Raw genomic sequence first — 24,291 nt, 5'->3', positions numbered from 1 at the left:
ACCCGTTCACCAAGAAATTTTGGAGCACTTCATGCTTCCTTCTGCTGACCAGCTTTTTAAAGATGCTGATTTCATTTTCCAGCAGGATTTGGCACCTGCCCACACTGCCAAAAGCACCAAAAGTTGGTTAAATGACCATGGTGTTGGTGTGCTTGACTGGCCAGCAAACTCACCAGACCTGAACCCCATAGAGAATCTATGGGGTATTGTCAAGAGAAAATGAGAAACAAGAGACCAAAAAATGCAGATGAGCTGAAGGCCACTGTCAAAGAAACCTGGGCTTCCATACCACCTCAGCAGTGCCACAAACTGATCACCTCCATGCCACGCCGAATTGAGGCAGTAATTAAAGCAAAAGGAGCCCCTACCAAGTATTGAGTACATATACAGTAAATGAACATACTTTCCAGAAGGCCAACAATTCACTAAAAATGTTTTTTTTATTGGTCTTGTAATGTATTCTAATTTTTTGAGATAGTGAATTGGTGGGTTTTTGTTAAATGTGAGCCAAAATCATCACAATTAAAAGAACCAAAGACTTAAACTACTTCAGTCTGTGTGCACTGAATTTATTTAATACACAAGTTTCACAATTTGAGTTGAATTACTGAAATAAATGAACTTTTCCACGACATTCTAATTTATTGAGATGCACCTGTACATATATATCCTTTTTTTTTTTTAATTCTTAATTTTTTTTTATTCCTCATTAAACCTCATCTGGTGAATAAAATAGGCTATAAAAAACTTTATTCGGTAAATACTTACTTATATAGAGCACTGTAATGGAGCCAAATCTCTGTCATTACAAAATAAGAGTCCCCATTGTATTTTGGGCTTGTTTATGATTAAAAGTCCCATGATATGCACTAAATCTGAATTTTTCTGGTTATTATTGGGATTTTGGTTGCACAATAAACTGATTTGGGATTTTATTCTTTTTGGAATTTTGCTGCCTCAATGTCTGTGCTCGTCATAGCTATGAATTTTTTTTTACATTTTTTTTTATTTTTTATCATTCTATAAATTGATTTTAAAAACCTATCAGCCGATTAACCAGTTATCAACTTTTCCACCACCTCAGTAATCAGTATCGGTAAAATCGGTTGACCGCTAATTGAGAATAATGAGAATTACAAAACAAAAACAGTACAATGTCCAGACACATTACAGTAATGACAATCTGGGGAAAGTGTGCTTAAATGTCTTGAAAATAATGTCACAATCCAAAAAAATATCTGGTGTCCCTCAACAGACTTCATTTTCTTTCTTTTTCCCCCTTTTTTTAATATACACTTTCAAATCAGATGATTGCAACACGCTCCAAAAAAGTTGAGACGGGCAATTTAGGACTAATAACAATCTGACAAGTTAAAATAAATAGGTGATGTGAAGCAGATGTTAAACAGGTGAGGCAATCGTGTTATAGTATATAATGAGCCTACAAAAAAAAAAAGCTTAGTCCTTCAAGGATGGGTCGAGGCTCGCCAATTTGCCAACAGATGTATCAGCAAATAATCTAGCACTTTGAGAACAATGCTCCCCAAGACAAGTTGGAAGGATTTTGTGCATTTCAATGTTTACAGTGCACAATATAGTTAAAAGTTTCAAGGGATCCAGTCAAATCTCAGTGCATAAAGGGCAAGACGAAAACCACTTCTGAATGCACTTGATCTCTGATCCCTCAGACGTCACTGTCTTTAAAAACACCATTCATCTGTAGTGGCTATCATGACATGGGCTCGGGAATACTTCGGTAAACCTTTGTCAGTCAACACCATTCACTGCATGCAATTTAGGCTTTACCATGCAAAGGAGAAGCCATACATCAACACTGATCAGAAGCGCCATGCAAAGGAGAAGCCATACATCAACACTGACCAGAAGCGCCACCAAGTTCTCTGGCCTCTGCCTCATCTGAGATGGAAAGCTGAACAGTGGAATCAGGTTCTTTGGACAGATGTGTTCACATTTCAAATAGTTTTTGGGGAAAAAATAGCCGTCATGTTCTCCGGGCAAAAGAAGAAAAGGGCAATCCAAGCTGTTATCTGTGTCAGGTCCAACAGCCAGTGTCTGTCATGGTATGGGGTGTGTCAGTGCCCATGGCATGGTTAACTTGCACATCTGTGAGGGCACCATTAATGCAGAAAGGTATGTAAAATTTTGGAGCAACATATAATGCCATCCAGACACCGTCTTTTCCAGGGACGTCCCTGAATTTTCCAGCAGAATTTTCCAACGCCAAACTGCTTAGGTTGCAGGTGCATGGCTGCGTGATCAGAGAGTGCGGGTGCTAGACTGGCCTGTCGGATTTGTCTCCAATTGAGAATGTGTGGGGCATTATGAAGTGCAAAATACAGCAATGAAGGCCCTGTATAATTGCACAGCTGAAGACCAGCATAATGGATGAATGGGGAAAATTCTGCTTGCTAAACTTAATTTTGTGTCTTCAGTGCCCAAACGCTTGTGTTATTAGAAGAAATGGTGACTGTCCCAACTTGTTTGGAGTGGGTTGCAATCATTCGATCTGAAATGAGTGTATTTTTATATATAAAAAAAAAATTTACTTCACAAGGTAAAACATTAAATGTGTTGTTGTGCTTTCAATATAGCACAAATTGAACAGAATTTATAACTTTCTCCTTTTTTGTTTTAGTAGCATTTTCTATGCTGTCCCAACTTTTCAGAATTGGGATTGTACTTTAGCTACTGTTGTACTGTTGCTAGACTGTAGTGTAGATACTTAAGTTATAAGTAGCTTACAGTGTGGTAAGCTACAATATAATATATTATCTAGGGCTGGGAAATGTATGTGATTAATAGTTTTTAACGCATAAAAAAATAAATAAATAAAGCTATTAACGCAGCATCCGTTTTTTGTTGTTGTTGTTGTTGTTATTTTATTTACTTTTTGGGACTGCACACGATGGGAGGATGGGAGTGTCTCAAGTTGTTCCTGGCAGGCTACTCAGCCTTACAGGCTCAGCTTAGTGTGGGGGTGGGGTTAGGGCACCTGCTGCCCACCAGGAACAAACCTAGGCACCTTTGTAAAATCTGCAAAACTTCATTTATGTTTTTCCCCACTTTCTGTGCCTAAAAATGGCATATATAAACTTCCTGGAGGTGCACGCTCGACTCCTCTGCACCTCCTAGAACAGAAACTGATTGTGTGGATCAGTGCACTCTTACTCATTACGCGTGATGCATGTCCCTGGCATAATAAATACGGGAGCATATTTACTGTACAGAGAATGGAGACTTCACCCGCAAGCTGTGAACCAGGCGTGTAAGAGATACCAGCTGTTGTATCTCTCTGAATCGCCCAAAAATGCTCACACACTTTCATCTGAACCATTTTCAAAAGCGAAACCGTGTGAAAGAGCCCCAGGGACTGAAGGACCTGGCCGTTCAGCAAGATACAACCAGGTATACTTGTAGAGACTGAACATAAGCTAGAGAAAATAATAGTTTTGATATTTTAAACTTCAGCAAATTAAACTTCAGCATTCAATGTTTTATAACTGGATGTTGATCGTGTACTGGGCACAGCTGGATCAGAGACTGACTCAACAGAGGTTCCTGTCCTCTGGAGAATCATGGACACAGACTCCAGATCGAGCACATCTGCTGCGGGCCGGTCCAGAACGACTGCCGCCCTAAAACAGACTAAAGTAGGCCAGGCTGACCCATATAGAGCTCCCGCAGGAGATACGCCACATAGACTACGTCCAAACACGCACTCCATTTGCCCATTTGTTACTGGAGCTGCTGAAGTCATGCCATCACAACGATGAGGAGTCAAGTCGATTGAAGAGAAAGGATGGGTGTATTGAATTTCTATAAGACAAATTAGGGTGAAAACCAGGATGAGCTGTAAAACAAAAACAACCTAAAAAAAGGGAGTGTGCAATTAGTTTTATGTTAAAATCATTATATTTAGATTAGTGGTGGATTTATTTAGACTTTTCAATGGTTGACTCAAATTATTACATTTGGAACAGATATTACACACTTCACCTTTAACAACTAACAAACTAGCAAGTTTGTCAGGAGAGGATGCAAAAGTTTGCCCCAAAAGAGTCTCAAACCTTTTTGAAATCAATATGGTAACAAACGAACACATTTGCAAGTACAGGGAGACAGACAGATCAGTTTAGGCACTCAGATACAGTTGATAAAAACTTTATTAGCAGTTTACACTAGAAAAAGACACACAAGACTACAGCAATATGTGAGCGGAGGGTTTGGCATATGTGAGGATAATGTTGGAGGAATAAGGCACACTAACTTTTGTGTGTTATAAAAACAAAAACACATCTAAAGACTGAGGTTGTAATGCGATCTGTGTGTGCAACTGCAATCTGCAGTCAAACAAAACCTTTACAAATACACTCATGCACGAAGAGACTGTCTCTGAATATAATGAACAAAATAAGCATTGATTCGAGTCCTTTTAATGCGAGATCATGCGAGATGGTGTTTATTGTGGCACAGGAACGTTTCTGTAAAGCCAAGCTCACAATACAAGACTGAAAGTCATCGGCCTCGCATGTTTGATGTCTAAGACTAGTCTGTGGGAAAAAAGGCATGGATCAGAGCCAACTCGCAGCGTGTGCTTGTCGCCAATGCTCTTGCTAGGACACTACAATACATTTCAAACTGGTCTGAAATCTTTGCTATCAGTCGTCAGCTGTGCATACTGTCCAGACAAATGAAAGAGCAGCAATCGCAAACAGCCAGTGAAACTGCGAGAGGAAGGTTCTTCTGACATCACTACAAGATGATAAAAACATTTGGGGCTTTAGCCCCATTAGCCCATCCCTGGCACCGCCCATGGCTATGTGTGCAAGTTTGTATGAGAATTAAAATCTCAAGATCATTGCAACAGTCAGGGAGGAGATCTTTGAACTGATGCACATAGTTTGCAATTAGTTGTGTAAAGTGTGCAGGGCGACGTCCTTCTGTCTTGTAGTGCGCACTTGGTATGTTGTACAAGAAAAACAGTACGTTTGTAAGTTTCAAAAAAACATACAGCAAACGAACAGCTGAAAGAAACTGAAAGTTGCATCACAGATCCAAAACACACAATTGAGTGCAGTACTAGACAGACAGCCGGATAAAAACAGTTAGATAATGCTGCCGAGACTGAGACAGGCCGGCTTAGTTTGTGTGTGTGTGTGTGTGTGTGTGTGTGTTGATGAACTTTGGCAGCGGAGGTCTCACAAAGTTGAAGCTTAACATGGCCAGACACAAGGATGAAAAGGAAGGAGTAATTTGGGATGTACGTGAGTGTGTGTGTTTACATTTTGTCACCATGACACTTAAAGGGCTAGTTCACCCAAAAATGCAAGTTCTGTTATTATTTACCAAACATGCATGACTATTTCATAAGGAGATATTGAGAATGTTAGTCTTAATCACCATTCACTTTTATTGCATCTTTTTCCCCCCGTGAGGGTGAGTAAATAATGACAGAATTTTCATATTTGGCTGAACTACCCCTTTAAAATCACTTTACAATGTATAAATCTCAATGCATTCGAACAAAATATAAAAGAAAGTTTATTTATTTGAAATAAAGATAGCACAAGCATACTTTCCAAACACATTTTTAAAAATATATAAATGTTTTGTTATTAGCTATTATTGCGGTAACCTTTATTACTTTAAAGTGCAAAGGCTGCATTTCCTAAAACAGCAGCAAAAAAATAACTAAATAGCTATATGCCATTTTGTAAGCATTAACCAATAGTCTGTGTGGCCAAAGGGTTATTAAACTGGAGTCAGTGGACCCCCAGGGGGTGCTAGGGGGTCTGCAGAAAAAGTAGAAAAACACAGTTTGACATTACAGAATTTGGCATCATTATGGTTTCATTCTGCTTTCTAAAGACTGGTTGGAAAAATGAGATTAATCATGATTAATTTATTCTGATGACAGCCATATATTTTAATCATATTAAATAATAACAATACAGGTTTGAATTGAAAAATGTTTCTCTTCAGGTTTACATATAAACTTTAATAGTGAAAATAAGGTGATTATTAAAAAGATACACTGAAAACTTAATACAAAAGAATATCTTTGGAGACTTACAGATTACTTCATTTCTTTTGGCTTTAGTACGACAATATAAAAAACAATTGTTTAATTTTCCTAACATGCTTACTTTATAATATGTTGTGAATAAATGTGCTTGTAGGAGTGGGAAGAGAGGACTGACAGTAAGATGGTAAACAGATCGAGTTTGTGTGTGTGGATCCTGGGGCTGAAACACACACACACACAGAGACAAAAACACACACAGACACAAACACAGACACTCACGCACTCACACACACGCCCTCACACAAACAAACACTCTCTCACACACACTCATGCACTCACACACACACACACACACACACACACACACACACACAAACACTCTCTCACACACACACAAACACTCTCTCACACACAAACAAACACTCTCTCACACACACACACACACACACACACACAAACACTCACTCACTCACACACTCACACACAAAAAGGGGAATCAGTGTGACTGTGGTCTGTCATTCCCAGATATATCAGTTCTGACCCTCAGCTACGACACCCTTAAAAGTTCCTGCTTCCTATGAGCCTACAGCGTAATTGTCTCCAGTGATGTTTGTTTTGTGTGTTCAGTGGTCCCCTGATGTTGATTTACAGTGTGCATGAGATGACTTTGCCAAAAATGAAGAGTAAATGAGTTTCTTTAAATGCATTGCACACTGCCGGCCGGTTGTTTGGTGTTTCATGGGCTCTGTTCCAAAACCTAGTGAGCTACCTACATTGGCAGCAATTGGCATCGTACCTACACTCATGACACAAAGCCTGTTTCAAAAGGTAGGCGGTATAATTGCCTTAAAGGATCGGTTCACCCAAAAATGAAAATTCTTTCATCATTTACTCACCCTCATGCCATCCCAGATGTGTATGACTTTCTTTCTTCAGCAGAATGAAGATTTTCAGAAGAATATTTCAGATCTGTAGGTCAATACAATGCGAGATAATGGTCGCCAGAAATTTGAAGTTTCGAACATCACATAAAGGCAGCATAAAAGTAATTCATACAACTCCAGTGGTTTAATTCATGTCTATAGAAGTGATATGATAAGTGTGGGTGAGAAACAGATCAATGTTTAAGTCTTTTTTTTCCCCACTATAAATCTCCACCTTCACTTTCACATTATTTTATTTTTATTTTTGGTGATTCACATTGTTCATGAATATCGCCACCTACTGGGCAGGGAGGAGAATTTACAGTAAAAAAAAAAAAGGACTTAACTATTGATCTGTTTCTCACCCACACCTATCATATCACTTCTGAAGACATGGATTAAACCACTGGAGTATTATGGAATACTTTTATGCTGCATTTATGTACTTTTTGAGCTTCAAAGTTCTGGTCACCATTCACTTGTATTGTATGGACCTACAGAACTGAAATATTCTTCTAAAAATCTTCATTTGTGTTCAGCAGATAAAAAAAAAGTCATACACATCTGGGATGGCATGAGGGTGAGTAAATGAGAGAATTTTCATTTTTGGGTGAACTAGCTAGATAGATGGTCTTTAATGTCCCAGAGGGAAATTTGTTTTCACCAGTCTGCCCCACAAACACAAAACATACAGATACCCACATTACATCATATGACATATAACATAAATTCCCCTGCCCCAACCCATGTGCATGCATACAAATGATCAGTGCTATCGAGTTAATTTGTTTAGAGCAGCAATGGCTGATGGGACAAAACTTCTGCCAAAGCGAGCTCATTTCCATCTTAGAGTCCTGTATCTGCGACCAGAGGGTAGCAGTGTAAAAAATTGATTCAGGGGGTGATCAGTGTCATTTGTTATTACTTTTGCAAGACATGCGGTGGCTCTGTCATTCATATCTGAAAGGCTGAGAGTAGATAGGCTGATGATTTGAGGCAATATGTGTTATCTTAGTGAGTTTGTTTTTATTGGAAATGGTTAACATTGTGAAGAAACAAGAGGATCAGTGCAACAAGATGGATTGAATTATGCTTTTATAAAGCAGCACCAGAAGGTGGGGGTCAACAGACAGAGATCTGAGTTTGCGTATTACGTAAAGTCTTTGCTGTGAACGCTTTTGGATGGCAGTGATATGTTCATCGAAACTTAGTTTATTATCTATGATGAGTCCAAGATATTTGAAACTGCTGATCTGTTCAACTGGCTGTCCGTGGTTAATGGTGTAGTTCAGTCTAGGGTGGGATGTGTTTGATGCGTAAATGACCACTTCTTTTGTTTTATCCACATCATTTGGAGGTAGCTGTCAGAGCACCACTTTGTGAAGTTAGAGACTGAGTGTTGGTAGGCTGTAACAGAGTTCTTGTCATTGAGCAGTGCCAGTATGGCAGTGTCATCAGAGCATTTGTAGTATGTGGTGACGGGTGACTGACTAATGCAGTCATTTGTGTAGAGGGTGTGCAGAAAGGGACTGAGGACACAGCCCTGAGAGGCACCAGTATTGAGGATGATGGTTGATGATGTAACCGTGCCCACTTTTACAGCATGTGGTCTGTTGCTGAGGAAATTGTGAATCCAGGAGTTTCTTAATCAAAAGGTGGTGCTGTATTGTATTAAATGTGGAACTGAAATCAACAAAGAGGACTGATGCGAAGTTGCCTGGTGATTCCAGATGTTGAAGGCGGGAGTGGAGGCATGCCACAGCATCTTCTGTTTCTCGTTTGGCTCTGTAGGCAAACTGATGCAGGTCCAGCTGTGGTCCGACAGCTGGCAGGATGTGATGTATTATCAGTCTCTCCATGCATTTCATGATTATTTGTGTTAGTGTAACTGGTTGGAACTATCCAATTTCGGCCCATTTCTAAAGGCTAGGGTATACTTTGTTTTTCTGTGTGCTGTTCCATCTTGTGCATGGTCGAGTGCTCAGAGGAGGCAATCTCAGAATGTATTTGTAATGTTGCAAATAATTATTACAGTTTGAAATGTGTTTTACATTTTCATTTATTTTAAAATAAAAAAATGTTTTAGCCGTGATGTCAAAGCTCCATTTTCAGCAGTCATTACTAAAAAATATCGTGTCACGATTCCTTCTAATGTGCCAAACTAATTTAGTACAAAAAAAAAAAAATTTATTATTAGAATGGTTGAAGTATGGTCATTTTGTTTTCGGTTGCTTAAGCACTGAGTACACTTGCATTTACTTTTGCAAGTCATTCTACAGTAAGGGGCGTGCACAGACAAAACAACTAAACAGAACAGAGAGACACATTTATGTTTGTTTTTTTTAATCCCCTTTTCTCCCAATTTGGAATGCCCAATTCCCACTACTTAGTAGGTCCTTGTGGTGGCGCGGTTACTCGCCTCAATCCGGGTGGCGGAGGACAAGTCTCAGTTGCCTCCGCTTCTGAGATAGTCAATCCGCGCATCTTATCACGTGACTCGTTGTGCATGACACCACGGAGACTCACAGCATGTGGAGGCTCATGCTACTCTCCACGATCCACGCACAACTTACCACACGCCCCATTGAGAGCGAGAACCACTAATCGGCACCACGAGGAGGTTACCCCAGGTGACTCTACCCTCCCTAGCAACTGGGCCAATTTGGTTGCTTAGGAGACCTGGCTGGAGTCACTCAGCACACTCTGGATTCGAACTCGCGACTCCAGGGGAGATAGTCAATGTCAATACTCGCTGAGCTACCCAGGCCCCCTCAGAAAGAGGCCCCTTGGAAGTCAGCTGCCTATGTAGACAGCAAGGACGCTCACTAGAGTTTGGAACAGAGCCATGGTGTGTATGAGTGTGTTTTGAATGTTAATTCATCAAATCCTGAACTCAAGTCCTCAGAGAGAATGTCAAAAAGAAGGCTTTTGGAGACAGCGGCAGAAACAGGTTTTCCAGAAGATTCTGTGGCGTAAAGCGTGAGGAGGTGCTGGGAGGAAGCTTCAGCCACGGACAGAAGAGCTAATCGTCTGGAGTGACACAAAAGGCCAAAGAGGGCAGAAAACAGGCACGGCACAGAGTAGATAGAAGTGCCAGACAGCAGCAGAGTAGGAGAGAATAACAGTGTTGGTTAGTACTACTGTCAATCAGTCAAATAAGCCCCACCCCTTACACACCATGCTCCACCTCATGCAGCATGCACCACCCTCAGATGCACTAATAAATAAATAAAGACATGTTTAAAAATGGCTCAATTCGCTGGACACCTGCGTCTGCGGCAGCTCACGGATCTATATTCTCTGTCCTACTTACTGCAACACCAGCAAAGAGACACTTTATATAATCATGATGAATGCTGGGAAGTCTTCAATGTGGTTCACAGGGGATAAAAATTCAAAAACAACAGCGCCATCTTACGGAGATAAAATGAAATAAAATAAATAAAAAACATTCAGGTCACTGTTTTTCCGAGATCTCATTCTGAGCCTTCAAAGGAGAAGTTATCCCAAAAATGCTCACTCATGTTGTACTAAACCCATAACCCACAACTCTCTTTCTTTCTTCCGTGGAACACTGTATGGAAAAACATACAGTTTTTGGGTGAAATATCCCTTTAAGAGCAATACAATATTATCCACTGATATGAAAATAAATGGTATTTCTGTGTGAATCAGAATATGTAAAAAAAATTAAAAAAATCTGTGGGTGGGACTTGTTTTTATCCATTGGGATTTGATTGGATAATGAAGATCAGGCGATTATTGGTAGGCTATTTTATTGGTAAACATTATTTTTCGCCCACAAGGCCTTGTTTACATCAGCAGAATACATGTTGTCGCTTCATATGCCCTTTCAGAGGTATAACGTTTTCTCTTCAGAATAATGTGCACTAACAACTTGCTCTCATAAAGTCAATCTAAAGCACACACCCCAGCAGAACGTCTCTTAGAACTGCGGTGACACCAGCGTCCAGATGAACGAGCTTCTTGTAAGAAATACGACATGCTGGCCATGCCAGAACACTCACATTGGTAGATGATCTGCATACAACGACAGATCATCTGACTTGCCCCGTCTGAAGCTTTTTGCTCTTATGCGCCGATAGTGAAATTAGTGTTAGCATATGTGTGCAGAAATGGAACAGATCTTAGTCAATTAAGACAAACAATGGCTTTAGAAGAGCAAATAGCTTTGACAGTTCGAGCTGAAATCATGCACTGGACGAAACATGCAGCATTGATCCGCATGACAAAGAAAAACACAAACTGATGCAGATATGACAAGGGCTGAACAGATAACATCAAGCGACAAGAAAAAAAAAACACTGGAGAATAAACTGATGATTAAAAAAAGACTTTTGTAGTATGTAGTTTGTCTTTTTTTAGCACATGTGACATTGATTACCTGCAATAACTGCATTACTGATCACCACTTATTGCAAGTCGGAGTTTAAGTTTTGTGATAATTGACAGGCACATTTGCGTAATAGAGCACAACATCCACTTGTTCAGCCGTCTTGGTTCCGGAAGAGTTTTTCCCGTTGGTATTTCATAAAATCCTTTATATAAGATTTGAAAGCCATGAAGCAACCCAACCAGCTCCGAGGTGAATCAGAACATAGCAAACTTTGATTGAGCAAAAACATTTTTAAAAATCGGACCAAAAGACGACGGTACAAGTTTGATTTCAAAGTAAAGAAACAATATATTTTATAGCAAAATATTTAGACTTACACAGCGGTGGAAAGTAACGAATTACAACTACTCTCGTTACAATACTTGAGTACATTTTTCCCATTTTTCTAAAGTATAAATAAATAATAGTGCAATGTTAGTTTGGCATATACTGTATGTGGAGATATCTTGTTTACTTGCTACTATATGTCTAAAACAAACTTTTCAAATACCTTAGAAAGATACAATGCCAATAGTGTTGAAAATTAATGGGGACTCGTGGCAAAAATGCCACCGAAATTAACAAAAACATCTACAATTACATACATTGCGTTCTTCTTTTGACTTTTCACTGAACATTATTTTTCCCACCAACAATCATGCCACGCTCCAAATCACTGAGAAAATTTTTTTCCCCATTCTGATGGTTGATGTGAACATTAACTGAAGCTCTTGACCCATATCTGCATGATTTTATGCACTGCTGCCACATGATTGGCTGATTAGATAATCACATGGATGATTGTTGGTGCCAGATGAGCTGAATTTACTCAGAATGGTGCCAAAAACAAAAAACATCCAGTGAGTGGCAGTTCTGTGGACGGAAACACTTGTTGATGGGAGAGGTCAACAGAGAATAGCCAGACTGGTTTGAACTGGCAAAGTCTACGGTAACTCAGATAACCACTCTGTACAATTGTGATGAGAAGAATATCATCTCATCTGCTATTCTGAGATGCGGGTTGGTGCTGTTTTTGCGGCACGAGGAGGACCTACACAATATTAGGCAGGTGGTTTTAATGTTGTGGCTGATCGGTGTATATATATTAGGGGTGTAACAGTTCAAATTTCTCACAGTTCAGTTTGTATCACGGTTTTGGTATGGTTTGGTATTTGCAATGTTCAGAAAAAAATATATTACTGCCAAATCAAAAGTAAGAATACTCTATTTGGTAACAAGCACTTCAACAGGTTTGCCCATTGTTTTATAGTAACCATAGTTTAACTATGTTATTTGTAGTAAAAACATAGTAACCACAAAATCAACATGGTTACTGTCATGTTTACAATACATAGTATAAACATGTTTACTATATGGAAACTACAATATTACAGTCTGGTATTATTTTTTAGGATGAAAAATAAACATGAGTCCGCTTTGTAAGGAAATTCTCTGTCTGTTAATTCATTACACAGTAAGAATGTTTAGTTTAATGACACAGCTTCATCATCATTGTCTTCTCTACACCCACTAAAAGCATCTCAAAGAGTTTAACAAGTGGATTCCTGCCCAACCAAAATGAACCAATAGAAAATAAAATGATCACTCAAATCTAAAAATGAGAATGAACAAACAAGCAAACTAAAATATAAATATGAACAAACAAGGTAGAGGAAAAATGGAAAGACACCCAAAAAATGAGTCGGGGCGAAGACAAATTCTGACGTATCTCTTACCAGGGTTCTGAACCCCTTCCTGTTGTCCATTCTTCACTACTGTATCTGGATCTGCTTACACACACATAAACACACAAACACAAGCAAACACACAGACGGATTAAATAATTAGAGGTGTCTGAATGGGGAAAAACCTCAAAAGCAAATACCAGATTCATGACAAACACACAGTTTGTTCAATGCCAACAATCTGATAGAAAGCTTCAACAAAAGATTCACGTCGCCCAATAACGCTGATGTTGAACATCAAACACCGGAGCGGTCGGCTCTTATTTCACAAAAAAACATACATTGAATATCAGTTTATTTAAACAGGACAGCTCTGTTTGCTAACATCTTTCATCTCAGGAAAAAAGAGCTTCAGTTTTGTCACAATCTGTGAATACAAATGCTAGACAAAAGTTAAACGGGTACATGTAGGCGATTAGTCCCACAACAACTCTCGTTATGACCAATGAAATAATTGCACATGATCCCACTGCACACAAAACATGGATTGCTGCACAAGGTAAACGGGTCATAAAGGTTGATTTTAAAAGCACATTCAGTAGAGGTCGAACGATAGTGGATTTTGCTGATACCGATAACCAAGGTGGTAGAAAAGGCAGATAACCGATTAATCAGTCGTTTATTTTTTAAATTGACTTATTGAATGTAGAAACAATTTGGTAACACTTTCTGTGAAGCCCATATTTATAATGCATTCATAATGTCTCATAAAACACCTTATAATAAGTTATAACTTCTCATAATTAAAACTACAGTTAGAATACATTATAAGACTTCCCCTATTCATAGTTATATTTTAGAGTATAATGCATTATATCACAAGCAACATCCAATTGTAACGCAGCAGAAGTTAATAAATTAATTGCATAAGTGCTGTATAGTGTAAACAGTCAAAAGACTTTATGACGTGATCATATTATATCACATAATTACATTGAATGTGTGTTTTTTTGTATTTTGTGCATGTGTAATGTATAGAAATCCTAGCATGACTTGTAATGTCTTTTAACCAATTAAAGATATCTTATGGATGTTTATAAGAAGACATTGCTTTTGTCACTTAAAGCATACCTATTACATATATTACAACTATACTGTATATAATACATTATAACTTCTGCATAAAACTGGATGTTGCTTGTGTTATAATGCATTATACCCTAAGATATAACTAGGAGTAGGTAAGCATTATAATGCATTACATTCTAAAATATAACTATGAGTAGGTAAGCATTATACCTTAGAGTGCAATGCATTATAATGCTTACCTACTCATAGTTATACCTTAGAGTGTAATGCATTATAATGCTTACCTACTCATAGTTATAATGCATTACATTCTAAGGTATAACTATGAGTAGGTAAGCATTATAATGCATTACACTCTAAGGTATAATGCTTACCTACTCATAGTTATAATGCATTACATTCTAAGATATAACTATGAGTAGATAAGCATTATAATGCATTATACTCTAAGGTATAACTATGAGTAGGTAAGCATTATAATGCATTATACTCTAAGGTATAACTATGAGTAGGTAAGCATTATAATGCATTATACTCTAAGGTATAACTATGAGTAGGTAAGCATTATAATGCATTATACTCTAAGGTATAACTATGAGTAGGTAATCATTATAATGCATTGCACTAAGGTATAACTATGAGTAGGTAAGCATTATAATGCATTATACTCTAAGGTATAACTATGAGTAGGTAATCATTATAATGCATTGCACTAAGGTATAACTATGAGTAGGTAAGCATTATAATGCATTATACTCTAAGGTATAACTATGAGTAGGTAATCATTATAATGCATTGCACTCTAAGGTATAACTATGAGTAGGTAATCATTATAATGCATTGCACTCTAAGGTATAACTATGAGTAGGTAAGCATTATAATACATTATACTCTAAGGTATAACTATGAGCAGGTAAGCATTATAATGCATTATACTCTAAGGTATAACTAGGAGTAGGTAAGCATTATAATGCATTACACTCTAAGGTATAACTAGGAGTAGGTAAGCATTATAATGCATTATACTCTAAGGTATTTTTGATTTTTACATCATTCATATGTTTTTAAAGCCTTAAAAGGAAATCATATACCCGTTTTATTAATTGATTGATATATTTCAAGTTAAATAAAAATGGCCTCAAAGTGTATCAAGCACACCTTAAAAAATATGACAATTTATATAACAATTAATTGTGAAAGCCCTTAAAGAGGCAATTATTTGTCTGACAACTAACCATCAGCCAAATTTCATAATTGTGACAGCCCTACCTGGCATGGAGAAATAGTTTACAGTTTGATATTATCTGCTGACAATATCGACAATATAAACCGATGCTAATTATGACTGTCTGATATGATCTCCAATATATTGTGCATCCCTACCTAGTTACCATACATGTTTAATTTTAATTTGACAGTTAGCAATGTGTTTATCTGAAGCGAATGCATTAATCAATGTTGGTCAATGAGATACTACTGAAATACTGTTATTTTATAAATGCTATGCTTACGTATAATAATAGTTCTTTAGCTAAATTGCTCTGTACTTTGATTCATTTGTATAAAAGATCAAATACTACACTAAATATCTTATGAACACTATTAAGTCCGTTTTACAAACAGTTCAGAACAGGACAACTTCGCAAAGACTCTCAAATATTTAAAAAACATGTAATGCATTGTATGGCATTATGTATGTACAACAGAGAACTGTTGGATTCATGCCTGTCTGGTGTTTTCTGTGGGTCAAATGAACCTGTTACACATCAACACAGATTAGACTCACCCTTGCCATCACTGTCCAGCAGTGGGATGAAGTCTGTTTTGCCCACCGTCTCTCCGACCCGATCATCAAAGGTCTCGGCTTCCAGAGTGGCCACAAAATCCCTCTCCACTTTGTTCTCCACATCAGACTGAGGAACGCTGTCGGTCAGAGCGTCGGTCAAACTCAGGTCTGCCATGATTCCCACTGCAACAGGACAACACTTTCATTTTTATTCAACATCACAGTAATTCAATGTTCAAACTGCACACTATCATACTACTCTCACTACTTCTGAAGTACATAGTAGTGCGATGATCAAACCGCAAGGACTGTGATTGAATTAAATAAATAATCTGGATGCGCTGCGCTTGCTGAATGTGCGCAGCTCTGTTCTCAGTAGTGTTACACATACTCAAAGCACGTGTGATGCTATTAAGCTGAGCGCGTTCAATTTACAGTGCTCTAAATTCACTATGTGCACATTTGTGTAATTCCAAATATCCCTGGAAATGCTAAAAGTTACTATCGAAATCTAAGTAACCTCAGAGTTTTTGTGGACAGAAAAGTAGATGGGAGCATTTCTCTGCATTAAAAAGGACGTTGTCAACTCAACTACAAACAGAAATGTCTTCCGTGTACCGCCAAATAAAAGCTTCAACTAAAATAAAGGCCTGCATAGCAATGCCACATGAAGGTTAAGAAAATATGACAAATATTGTTGTTGATTTTAATATTATCCAAAAATTAGAGAAGTCAAATTTAATGAGTTAACTGTTTGAAATTAGTTGCATGCATTAATTTTTCTTAAATCGCAATTAACGCATTAACCGTTAATAAAGCATAAATCAGCATAAACGCTGGTCGGAATATGGCGGAATCATTGCGATGGGTCCGCCCGGAGTCCAGATGGGACTAGTGACTGAAATCAAATACTTTACACCTTCTGTAAGGAGCAATTTAATTACCACAGAAGCACGTCAAGTCTTAACTATCACGAAAAATGCAGAATGAGACACTGTTTGCAAGCACTTTTCATGTGGAGATGCTGGCGTTGACGCTCTGAATCATGAATATGGCTTCACGACTGCTGTAGCAAAGCAGATAGCCATAGTCTTTGGAAAATGAGAGTTTGAGAGATTTAATGTGCATTGCAATGAATATGCAACCTATGTGGGGACTAGTTCTTTTAATTAGTCAACCTCTCTTTGGGAAACATTTAATGTTATTTGAAATGGTGCTATTTTAGTGCATTTCTATCTTTATACTGTGGAGGGCTTTGTTTGGAAAATTTCAATAAAGCATTTTTGTTACATTTTTTTTGTATTCTTTCATAAGAAGAAAAGAAGTGCATTTTGACAGGAAAATAAGTATATAGAGTAAAATTTCATAACTTTCGAAATCTGTGATTAATCGCGATTAACTATGAAAAATTATTTGATTAATCGCAATAAAAAATAAATAAATCGACTGACAGCGCTAATAAAAATATATTTCCATTTCTTAACATTTTATTATTATTATTATTATTTTAAGATTCTATAAATATGTGTTTCAATGTATTTTTTTATTCATAGTCTGGTTCTTTTTAAAAGAACAAGTCTAAACACCCTTTCTTGAACAGTTTGCCCGCGACTTAATTTTGATCAAAAGGAAACACTTACTAAGATTTCTTTTTTTCCTTTTTTTTCTATTAATAATCATATTACAGTTCGAATTGCAATTGCAATATTTTCTAAATAATCAAGTAGATTTTTTTATGCAAATCATTCAGCCCAAATCAGACTAAAAATATTAGCCATTTTTTTCAAAGGACGCTTTCAGTGTAGACAGCGTCTTTGATTATATTTGCTTCTGCTGTGACATGAGCGTCCCATGTAGACAGGGTGTAATTCTTCTATAGTGTGCTCTGTTTTATCAACTTTTTTTTAGTATGAAACGGACCTAAAACGTACTTATTTTTGTCTTCCTCTGACATGTTATCTCAATACATTTGGCCTGTGCGATACTAAATCACACAAATTAAACATGTGACAGCGGTGTATCAGAGTGCGATTACAGCTGCGGGACACACTGTCCAAAGAATGGACAGCTATACACACATACATACACACACACACACACACACACACACACACACACACACAAACAAATTTCCAATTAAACAGGACAAAGTTATCCTAAAGCAACAGTTCTCTCTTTTTGGAGTCCTCACCACTGGGCGAGGTGATCAAGACCCTCACCGGCATCCAGCAGAACCAGCATCAGGCCCTCATCAAGCTGTGGCTGGAGCAGGAGCAGTGTTTTCAACTCCTGTTCCAGGCCCAAGTGGAGGACCGACAGGACCAACAGGTGGAGCCTAATCAGACACAAGGGGGTTGCTGCGGTGGCCCCGGAGCCCACCTCGACTGTCCAGCTGGTCACCCTTGTGAAAATGGGGCCGGCCGATGATCCAGAAGCCTACCTCGATCTCTTCAAAAAGACGGCCGAGGTGTGGGAATAGCCACCTGATCAGTGGTTGGCCCGTCTGTTGCCGTTACTCTCCGGGGAAGCGCAGCTTGTGGCCCAACAGCTTCCCACAACCAACTTCCTCATCTACGCTGACTTGAAGAGAGTCATTCTGCAGTGGGTTGGCCGGACCCCCGAACAGAGCCAACAGCACATCCGTGCCCTGAAGCTGGGCAAACACGGCCGCCCATTCGCCTTCGCACAGCAGCTCCGGGATGCCTGCTGGAAATGGTTGCTAATGGGGGAAACTCACGGCACCCAGGACATCGTAGACAAGGTGATACTGGAGCAGATCATCGCCCAGCTGCTCCGTGGGATGGCCAAGTAGGTCCAGTGCCACCGTCCGGCATAGCTGGAGGAAGCGATCCAGCTGGCCGAGGACTACATGACGCCATTTCCGGGAAGAAGTGATCCGGAATCTCTCTCTCTCTCTCACTCTGTCTTCTCTCTCACTCTTCCCTACCCCCAAACCCTGCTACCACCCCTCCTCTTTCCATCCCATTCCTTCCCCCAGGAGGCAGGGCAGTCCTGTGCCCAGGTTTCCTCCCCACTTAGGGGGGTCTCTCCCCCCGTCTCCCCCCGTCTCCCCTGCTAACTCTGCTTCTCTCCGCTATCCCTCCCAGGTTGGCGAGTCCAGTCCCACGGGTGTAGGAGGGGGGCCTGTGCCTGTCTGTTTGAGCTGCGAGGATCCAGGCATTTCCAGGACCGTTGCCCCGTAATGGAGGTGGGTACGCTGGTCCGGATTCCCGACGCTCTACATATCGGATACCGGTGATACCCAGGGGGATACATATCAAGCTTTGATGGATTCTGGCTGTTCTCAAACCTCCATCCACCAACGTTTGGTACAAGACGGGGCATTGGGCACAAATAGTCGGGTGAAGGTGTGGTGTGTGCATGGAGATATTCACACGTATCCGGTGGTTACCATTGAGATACTATTCAGGAGAAGACGACAGAGTGGAGGTCATGGTTATTTCCCGCCTCACCCATCCGCTAATTTTGGGGATGAATTGGCCTGATTTCAAGAATTTATTAAGGGAAATACGTGAGGATGGGTCCTGTGAAATAATGCCTCGGTGTGTGACATGCGATACTATGGCTGGGGAGGCGGTGCCAGGGCCGTCTATGTCTGCTCCACATCAAAATGATGCAAGTGAGGGAGACCCCGCCCTCAGGGAGTTCTCTGAACGGGACTATGCTCGCTGTCATTTGCTAGAAAAAAAAAACGTGTGCGATGCTCATGATGGAGTTTTCCGTGTATGAGCCAAGGAGCTCTAAAAGGTATGAACAGTTAAGGCCAGTGTATACTTTGGGCATCCGCATTGCATATCGCTCCGCGCACAGCATGTGTGACGCAAACTGCTTTCCAGTATCAGTATCGGGACATCCCTCTTAAAATATTTTATATACATACACCTGTTATCGACTGAAATCTATAATAACGTGCTAACTATCTTTGATTGTTTATCTCAACTGGCAACTGTAAACAACCTACAGTTGTATTGAATTATACTAATGAACATCACAAAAAATTATTTGTTGGTCAGACAGGTCTCTTCCTGTCTAAGTGGGTGGTTCTTGTCCAGAATTAGCAGCTTATGTGGACCAGACTTCACGCTGGAAGGTAAAACTCTGAAAACACAAGACTATACTGAGGTGACCTATGGTCTCGGGTTAAAGCAGGAAGTGTTCTTTTTGGCTGTGAGCTTAATCTGTGCTGAAGCGCATCGGAAGTCATCAAGTTTGAACAAAGGAAGGAAACTGGTGAAAAGTGGGACAATTTGATTCTATATATTCGACCCAACACGACAAAAACTAACACAGCTCTATTCAAAAGTCATTGTGTGTGCACTTTGTCTGTGTTTGGCCATTGATAGAGTTAAACCCATTTAATCTACTGCTCTACAACAAATCACTGTTGTGTATAAATGCTTACACATACACACACACACACGCACACGCACAGGCATGCTGCTCACACGCATTCCATAATCTTCTGCATATGAGTTGAGATTGAACTGTGGGTGTGTCAGGAATCCAATAACACACTATCTGATCTGAGAATCACACACACTCACTTTCACTCAATCTTCTGTAACGTCACACACTTTACTCCCCATGAATGAGGTACTGAAGAACAATACTGCTACTACATTACTACTGTAATTAACAAACAAAAGAAAAAAAAAAAACAACAACCAATCATCTTGATAATGAATAGTAAAATAATAATAATAATCATTCTCACAACATCAGATTAAATAAATAATAAATAAATCATAAAATAAATAAAAAGTTATTGGGGTTTATTTGGAGCTTGACAGTGTAAATAGAGCACAGCAGTGTGCAATTTTCCATAGGTGAAAATATTTTTAACGATAACTTATAAACCTTTAAAGACAGACCTAACGTGAGTTTCGAGGTTGTTAATCGATAGTATATGCTCCTGTAGAAGCCATCAGCTTGTGTCATTTCATCTTAAGTTTTTTAATATAGTGTTTAATAGCAGAATTCCTGGTGAAGAACTACACTACCCATGATCCTGAGGGAGAAAATACTCCAATCAGAGTTCTGTCAAAACAGCTCTGCAGCTCCGCCCACTCCCATGATGCACTGTTAATAATCGAGTCGCTCTCCCTACACTCTCAAACTACTTTTATTTTTGCATTTATCTGAATATTTATACTTACAATCAACAACTTTAAATCAATAGTTTTATACATTTCCATAGTTTAATTTGATTACGTCATTCGCAATGCTTCATGGGATTGTAGTTCATTCCCTCTTTAAAGACAGTAAGTACACAGTCTTGTACCTTTGTCTTTTTGTCTGGTTTTCAAATATTTTTTTTGCTTTAATTCAAAGTTTGTGATGATGTGATTCACCTCAAGAGCTGGTTGGTTTGGTTCATGGCACACGACTCTTTTGTGAATCCCAATGGAAAAAAAATCATTTAAATTTCATATTTTTTTATATCAAATTGAAAGAGCAATCTTTAATAAAATGTCAAAAAAAAATAATATTATATATATATATATATATATATATATATATATATATATATATATATATATATATATATATATATATATATATATAAATATACAAGTTATTACTTTAATTTTGTTAAGCGTTAAAAACAATATATTTTATGGAATTTTGTTACGAAATTTAAATTAATAGGACACACTAACCAGCCATGGATCAAATGCAGGCAGGCGTCTATTTATTTTCTGTGTTTTTTGTCTCTTATCAATAATAACTGAATTGTTTTTTTAGGGTAAATTTACCCCATCATATGGCCACAAGTAGAACCGAAACTGCATCCATTCGTCTCGATATTATTTTCTTAGCATGCAACACCTATAATTTGGCAGCATTGGTTACTCCACCCTAACATCCCCAGTGAGGTCATTAGCTGTTTAAGAATCAGCATCAGTGACGGGGGGCCTGGGTAGCTCAGCAAGTACTGATGCTGACTACCACCCATGGAGTGCGCTGAGTGGTTCTCACTCTCAATGGGGCGTGTGGTAAGTTGTGTGTGGATCGTGGAGAGTAGCATGAGCCTCCACATGCTGTGAGTCTCCGCGGTGTCATGCACAACAAGTCACGTGATAAGATGCGCGGATTGACGGTCTCAGAAGCGGAGGCAACTGAGACTTGTTCTCCGCCACCCGGATTGAGCAGTCAAATGTGTTTCATGGTCAAAATGTCCATCCTGCGAGTATCAAAAAAACACTTATTTGTTTACTGGATATTTAAGGATTAAATATTATGACGGTTTACCTAAATAAGTATTTAAAAGTTGTTAAAAACACTTGAATTAGGCTATAATTTTTATTATTATTATTTATTTATTTTTAACTTGAAGGCAACATGCCATTGTTATTTAATATTGCATAAATCTTTTATTTATTTGAATATTCATATTATAAATGTTTGTTTGTTTTCAGCTCAGGTGGCCAAAGTCTACCCAATAGAAAAAGGTTTTGCCCAGTGAAAACATAAATTAGAGGAAATATTTATTGTCAGTTTACTACAGGTCTGGTCTTCATCTTCTAAATTGGAAATTCATGATGACTGCCACAATAAATTTACACTTTCACTTCAACATTCTGGTGTGGAAGTGACATTCACTTTCACATCCAGCCACCTACTTAGGTTGGTCGAAGGTGGAGCTTTATAGTAAAAAGGACTTAATTATTGATCTGTTTCTCACCCACACCTATCATATCACATGGATTAAACCACTGGAGTCACATGGATTACTTTTATGCTGCCTTTATGTGCTTTTCGGACCTTCTGAGTTCTGGTCACCATTCACTTGCATTGTAAGGACCTACAGAGCTGAGATATTTTTCTAAAAATCTTCATTTGTGTTCTGCAGAAGAAAGAAAGGCATACACATCTGGGATGGCATGAGGGTGAGTAAATGATGAGAGAATTTTCATTTTTGGGTGAACTGTCCCTTTAAAAAAATTCCATGCATCAGTGCAGCTAAACGACAACCATCATTTCATATTCTATTCAGTCGGGTTCTCTATTCCTTCAGTAACTTCTGCTTTTGCTTCTGCTGACACTCGCACATGCTACAACCCGACATGGTGGATGAAACTAAAACCACTGACAGCAGGATGGAAACCAGCCCAAAGAAAATCATTAAAGACTGACAAAACCTTTAAAGCAGAAGTTACGCAAGCATAACAGCATACTGAGTTTAATCTTTAGATTTGTCATTTTTTAAAGGTAGACTGTGGCTTAAAAACATCCAATAAAAGAAGTAAATAAGGCCCAAACTCAAGACTAACAAACTTAATACATTAACACAAACACTTCCAGCAACACAAACTTGATTTGGGAATTGTGACAGAACGCAATTCTCTGGGTTCATTCAAATGGCATTAAAGCGGTAATTAGCACAAACTATAGGGTAGGGCTCGGGGATATATAGAATATCAACGATATAATCGAGATAATTTTGCTTATGATGTAAAATTGACCATTATCATGAATATCGTGATGATGTGCTTTCTTTTGGTCATTAAGTTTCATAAAGAGCACATCAGTAGACTAATTTCACGATCCTTCAGGGTTGCACAATTAATCAAAATAACATCAAAATGGCGAGTTGGTCATACATGATTATTAATCCACAAAAGTCTGTGATTGAAAGATAAACACGGTCTGTGTGTGATTCAGAACAAACCAGTGACGCGCTGATCTGTGTGCATGTGCATCGTGAAATCAAAGTCATCAAAGTCTTACAAGCAAGTCAGTTCACTGTCGGCCATCTTTGAAACGCTCTCGAGAGGCTATTTCCAGTCATGCCAGTGCAGCTCCTATCTACTTGAATGGAGAAAGACCAAAATCTCAAAAACGGTAGGTCAAGATTACGATCAAATAACATATTTCAAATCAGCAATAAAATCTGACAACACTGGAATCATCAATTATGATTCTTTAGCTCATATTATACTAAAAAACGCAATTTTCCAGGCTTGTATAGCTAATGTGCATGCGCGTTCTAGAGTTGATTGACAGGCGATGTCTGTATCTAAAAGATGACTGGCTCTTTTAACTGTAAGGAGGACTTTCTTTCTGCATCCATTGACCGTTGGGCGCTCAGAGCTCCTTAGTTGATCGTTCCAATTTCTCCCGTTCATTTAAATAGAAGAAGTGGCCCGTCTCTAATAAATAACCTCTGACGTCATGCAGGTTCAAGCATTCACGCAATTCCAAACATTAGTAACTAGGGCTGGGCGATATGTCAAAATTATTTTATCGATAATCGCCTTAAAAAAATAACGCGATTTACGATTATATCGTCAACCTCCTGCCGAGGGTGGGTGAATTTTTTTTGCTTTATTGATTTTGTTTTA

The 24,291-nt window shown here is 38.6% G+C and overlaps 1 protein-coding gene across 5 annotated transcripts in view; it reads right to left on the bottom strand.

Moving 5' to 3' along the window:
• LOC127434805 (microtubule-associated protein 4-like) overlaps positions 1-24,291 on the bottom strand; it is a 102,705-nt gene that overhangs the window by 65,787 nt on the left and 12,627 nt on the right. For 4 of the 5 annotated variants that reach the window (XM_051687803.1, XM_051687801.1, XM_051687802.1 and 1 more), the window contains exons 2-3: positions 15,926-16,108; positions 13,102-13,152 (exon numbers count right to left, since the gene is read on the bottom strand). In XM_051687803.1, coding sequence (XP_051543763.1) covers positions 13,102-13,152; positions 15,926-16,100 — 226 coding nt within the window. In that variant the 5' untranslated portion in view covers positions 16,101-16,108. The remainder of the gene's footprint in view (positions 1-13,101; positions 13,153-15,925; positions 16,109-24,291) is intronic. The other variant, XM_051687800.1, reaches the window with a different exon arrangement.

This window comes from Myxocyprinus asiaticus, chromosome 44 (genome assembly GCF_019703515.2).
Source record: "Myxocyprinus asiaticus isolate MX2 ecotype Aquarium Trade chromosome 44, UBuf_Myxa_2, whole genome shotgun sequence".
NCBI classification, from domain to species: Eukaryota; Metazoa; Chordata; class Actinopteri; order Cypriniformes; family Catostomidae; genus Myxocyprinus; species Myxocyprinus asiaticus.
Note: the sequence above shows the minus strand (reverse complement) of the source record. Positions and strands in the feature narration are given on the sequence as shown.